General features: G+C 34.5%; 1 protein-coding gene across 1 annotated transcript; it reads right to left on the bottom strand.

Annotated features, from left to right (window-relative positions):
- Window positions 1-3,715: 3,715 nt before the first annotated feature.
- Window positions 3,716-5,009, bottom strand: LOC149265100 (nematode resistance protein-like HSPRO1). Its single transcript, XM_089401765.1, has 3 exons — window positions 4,866-5,009; window positions 4,641-4,700; window positions 3,716-4,504 (listed from the first exon to the last, which is right to left on the bottom strand). Exons 1-3 carry the CDS (start codon window positions 5,007-5,009, stop codon window positions 3,716-3,718), a joined length of 993 nt encoding a protein of 330 aa, XP_089257891.1.
- Window positions 5,010-5,340: the final 331 nt, after the last annotated feature.

Below are 5,340 nucleotides of genomic sequence, written 5' to 3'. Positions count from 1 at the left end.
AAGAAAAAAATGTAAGTGAATATAAAAATCATATAATTTAATACAAGATATAACTCAGGGGATATCATATAAAAGAAAACCTAATTAGAAGGTGAGGCTTATACTCTACTCTTTTTTATTTAATTATGGAAATACAAATACAAAGAAAGGGGCATTTACGATTGAGTTGCCTATGACATTGTTGTCTATATGGTTGTTGCAAATTATCTTTCTCCTTTGTTTTGATCTCAAATGCCACTCCTAGATGTTGTGCTCAACTATGTTTTAATACAATCCTAAAAAGATGGAACCCCTTCTCTTCCTAGTGACGTAGTATTTAACATAGCTTGGAAACTATTTAAGGTTTAGGGTTTTCACATTTTTCAAGCCACTATTAGTGTTATGGTTTTGGACCTTTTAGGATCTTCTTGAATGTCCACACGTGACTAACTCCACATATCTAAGTAATGGTGTTGATGCAGCGTCCACTTGGTACCACCGTATGAACTAGTTAGCTAAACTTGTGGGAGGCATAACTTCTGCATATGAAATTTGATTAAGGTGATTTTCACATTGTTTGAATGCTAGAAGTGGTGTGTAAAACGACATCAAGAGGTAGAGAGCTATGCTCACAAAGATGTCACTCGTTTCATATCCCAAGATAACTTTAGAGGGCTTTAAATTCTAAATCTCAAAATTAAGACATATCATAAAATATGTCACAAAAGATAATTCCTCCAATTTTTCTACCCAAAAAATATCAAAATAAATAAGAAGTTATCCAATAATTCATTTTAAATCAGTTAAAAAACATGTTTCATTTCAATTTTTATTTGTAGAATTTATTTTAATGTATATTCAGGTGAAACAAGAATTGGAATGTTTTGTGTAGCATTGTCTTGTTATTCTTAATATGAAAAAGTAAAGTATTTATGTATTCTTAAAATGGAATGTGTGTCACTTTTGTGGTGAGGAGAGGAATGTGTATAAAAAGAAATTACATACATAAAGCAAAATGAAAAATAAAGTGTTACTTTCCCTTTAAGTTAAGCTATGTGATCAATCAAACAATGAAAATATTTTAGATTGTTTTACGTATGATAAAAGGTACTATGAAGACCTATTAGTCCTTTCCACTCTATAAGTAACTGGGCCTTGCGGAGATATCTTTTGTGACGGGTACTGGGGCTACGTCCCGAAAGAACTGGTGACGCTTCCAGCAGCCAAAAAATGACGGGTACTGGGGCTACGTCCCGAAAGAACTTGTGACGCTTCCAGCAGCCAAAGAATGACGAGTACTAGGGCTACGTCCCGAAAGAACTGGTGACGCTTCCAGCAATGAAAAGAATCAACCAAGGTATTGAATGAGGCTTTAGTGCTTCCCACACCTCCACCTATAGGGAAAGATGCCCTAAAATTTGGCCAATAGGATACCTTCGTCTCACGGAGGCAGTCGAGTCTTTAGCTTCTTGGTAATCGGTTATCAGTACCAAGCACTATACAGGTTGGGTAGCCCCATATAGGACCGCACGCACTGAGCCTAAGCCGAACCCCCTCTGAATCGGGTCTTTGTGCTGCCTGGGTTGTCTTTTCCGTGGACTGATTGAAGGATTTGAAGCACCCTAAAAGACAACTTCTATGTTTCAAAATGTAACATGACCATGGCGGCTTATTGGATGCCTACCCCCAACAGTCCTAACCTAAACTATAAATTATTTTGTGGCCCATGTGGGGAAATTTAGTTTGTTCAAGTTATGATTGCTTTTACGTGTCTTCCTTCACTTATGGTGTGAAAAATTAAGCTTAAATAAACTAAGTACAAAATGTTTTTACACTTGATTCCCTTTGTTCAAAGTTTAGAGTAGCTTAGTGTGTGTAGTGAAATGTGTGTGTAAGTGACAGAGTGAACATACAAAGTTTGTATTCATGTGGATATTCGATGATCCTTTTCAAATTCGTCTACTTACACTAAATTATGTTTGTTCCTTACCTGCAAATAAAATAATGTGTGGTTGATGGGCCACTTACTTCCTTCCTATTACACTATGTGAGCCTAAAAAGGGAGATGAAAAACTGAGTGCTTTGAGAAAGATTTCAGATGCAAGCCTAGGATCGTCTAAAAGACGCAAGGGAATCAGAGGCTACTCCCTTTCTTTAATAACACCAGTTCCTAGTCCCAATGCTACTGAAGTAAAGATGCTTTGGTTAGTAAAAAATATGAGCGAATTATGGGCCACTTACTCCTTTGCTAATTAAACTATTTGACTTCGGTAAAATAGCAAAACAAATTGAAAAAATGTGTGGATTATGGCCACTTACTTTTCCCCTTATTAAGCTATGTGTGAAATGTAAAAAATTTAAAGTAAAGGCTAAGTAATTTCCCTACTAATACTGGTTATTAAAACAATCTGTACTATATGGAAAAAAATTGCAGAGGTGAAGGCAATTCACTAAAGGTTGCCAGTCACCCATGAAAGAAAAATTACAATGGTTGTTTTTGTTCTTTGTGAACTGTGGGGTTAGGCTCTGCACAAGCGAGCGAACCGTGTGTCAATCTGCAAGAAAATGGTAAGTGTTAAGCCAAATTATAGATATTAAGAGTGAGAATGATTATAAGCAATATGCATTATCAATGTTCTAAATTTAAACTTATATGATTAAAGAACAACGTATTTTATAAATGATACTATACTAGAAATAATTTGACTAAAATTTACAATCTCACTAAAACAAATTAGTATTGAAGGACTAAAGTCAAAATTTATACCTTTACCATAAATTCAGTTAAAGTAAATGACATCCTAAGCAATAACACAAGGCCATGTGCAAGAAAAATAAAGTAGAGTATAAAGAAGTATCAGAGTACTTTGTAAAATAAATGTAGAGATAAAAAACTATACTAATTATATGTTATTAGTCAATCCGAAATGCATTATCTAATATTTTTTCTCAAAACTTTGGAAATGAGTGGATATTTATGGTAGGAATGTAGCTTGAATATGATATAGATTTAATACATTAAGTTTTTTATGATATATTCCATTAAATAAATTCAATAATCTAAAATTATAATTATCTCAATTTCACATGGTGAATTAAAAAATCTTAAAAAACAAAAAATCTGATAAAATATATAAAAAAAATAATGCATCAAAAAAATTATGATGCATTCCATTAAATAAACTTAACAAATTATAATTATAATTATCTCAGTTTCACACACTGAATTAAAAAATCTTAAAAAAAAATATAAAAATAACAGCATTAAACTACATTTCATGTTAAAATTTATAATGAATTATATAAATATCATTAAACTCATCATAAAATTTAGGTAAAGAATTAAAAAATTGAAAAAAAGAAACAAATCGTAAAATTTAATAATTTTAATAATTACCTTTTTAATTTTGGACAATCTTTTACACCATTTAACGAAGGAGGAATTGCACACTATGAATCCTTAGTATCCTATCCATGTTGGAGAGGGAAAAAAAAAATTTCCAAATTTCTAGCACTGTTCTATTGATTGGTCCTACTGATGGGGATGAACAAAAATGAGTCTAATCCTATATCCAATATAATTCTATGTATAGTACTCAAAACTGTCAATGTAAAAAGTGTATGTATGAATTTGGGGTAATACATTGAAAAACTGAAGGCACTGTTCTTTCTCTTGTAAACTTCACTTGATTTGTCTGTAGATCTTCCACTGTACCATCCACCATAGTTGTAACTTTTAGTGCCAATAGTAACCCAAAAATGGCTTTGCACCATCCACACTAGGGAAATAAGGTGGTTCAAAATATATCTGATGTAGGGCATCACAAGCACCTAGATATGATGGACCCTTCATTTCAGTGCTACCCATGGTTGTTACTACCAGCTGTTGATATGAGAAGAAAAACCTTTTCACCGCAGCTTCTATTGCCTGGAAGGCCAACAGAACATGTATTGTTGCAACATGGTAAGCACCTGAATTGTTATGTGAGCGCAGTCCATGTGAATGAAACAAATGCATAAGTGCCTCGTGGAGCCTTGGTCCACCCTTTGGATCAGCCTCAACACTGATGACTTTGGGCACCAGATGCCTTAGTTCCTTGCATGCATTTGTGAGGTCTCTAAGGGGGGCAGACCGAAGGCAATATGTGCCTTTAAGCGTACTAGTGCTGCTAATTGCCAACTGGTGTTTAAGGCAAACGAAATCATCTCGGTCCATCACTAGAAGCAAATTCACAATTTCTGTGAGCATGTTCCACATCCTTTCAACCATCCAACAGTCTATCGATGCTCCTACGAAATCCCCAGAGTCTATTCTTTCGTATACTCTCTGCAACAATTCTTGGCCTACAAATACCCAGGCCTCAAAGATCTGGAGGACATTGCAAAGTTTGGCATCTTCCAGATTATGCAACTGTTTATGTTGTTCTAAAGAGTGCAAATATCTTGGCTTGTAGATTCTATCATATTCAAGAAGAGGCTTACCTGACATATTTGGTTCCCCCAGACCTAAAGTGAAGGGAGTCCTCTGCATATGGCCTTAAATTGGCAAGCCATATTCTAGAAACCATAGCTTCAGCACTTTTCCATGTACTCAAATGAGGAAGTAAGCTCGCTTCACTTGGTATGCTAACCACAGGTAAAGCACTAGGTCTCTGCCATACCTCATGGAAAACTTTCCATGAGAGAACACCACTACTTACTGACAACTGAAGAGTGGGAACCTGCTTGTCATTTTCACAAATCATTGAAATCAACTCAATCTGGGAACTAATTAAGGATTCAAGCCTTCTCTTCCATTCCTCTTTGTCAATGTAAGTCCTTGTGTCACAGAGGACAGACGAAACAAACTAAAAAGTAATCTCCAATGACTGTAAGGCAGCCTTTACCAACCCCTCTCTAGACCAACCAGGCCATTCCTTGAATTTCCACATGGCACTGAGCTCGGGGAGATGTACATACTGCTCGTAACCCGCACACTCCATGGGGGAGGGCTCTATGGATTCTTCAACAAAGGCAAAATAGGATGCCATTTTTTTACATGACATATTTTTTCCCTGCAAACATAACGTGGAGAGTAAAGACACTAATGCTCTCCATATACCATAATCTAAAAAGAACAACATAATAATAGAATAAACACTAAAATTCATTTTAAACACTAAAATTTTGAAAACTGGAATAGAATAAAAAGTTCTTAAATCCTTGATATATTTAAAAAGCTATATATAATATGTTACTGGACAAAAAACATATCTATTTGTTGCAACTCAACTTTTTATGTAGATGATAAAAACTTAACACATAAATAATGAAAAGAGTTAAATAATGTCAACACAGAAATATATATTTTTCTAGTTAACA

Source organism: Pinus tabuliformis, chromosome 6, assembly GCF_031772625.1.
Source record: "Pinus tabuliformis cultivar Carrire ecotype Pingquan chromosome 6, CPIR1, whole genome shotgun sequence".
Lineage (NCBI taxonomy): Eukaryota > Viridiplantae > Streptophyta > Pinopsida > Pinales > Pinaceae > Pinus > Pinus tabuliformis.
The sequence above is the reverse complement of the archived record's forward strand: the minus strand, read 5'-3'. Positions and strand labels throughout refer to the sequence as shown.

What these genes read in the sequence shown, in the direction of transcription:
- LOC149265100 (XM_089401765.1), bottom strand. Translation starts at nt 5,009, where the DNA reads ATGGCATCCTATTTTGCCTTTGTTGAAGAATCCATAGAGCCCTCCCCC. An exon ending in GTTGGTCTAGAGAGGGGTTG is followed by an intron (nt 4,701 to 4,865) that starts GTAAAGGCTGCC and finishes AATGACAAGCAG; the next exon opens with GTTCCCACTCTTCAGTTGTC. An exon ending in CATGGAAAGTTTTCCATGAG is followed by an intron (nt 4,505 to 4,640) that starts GTATGGCAGAGA and finishes GGCCATATGCAG; the next exon opens with AGGACTCCCTTCACTTTAGG.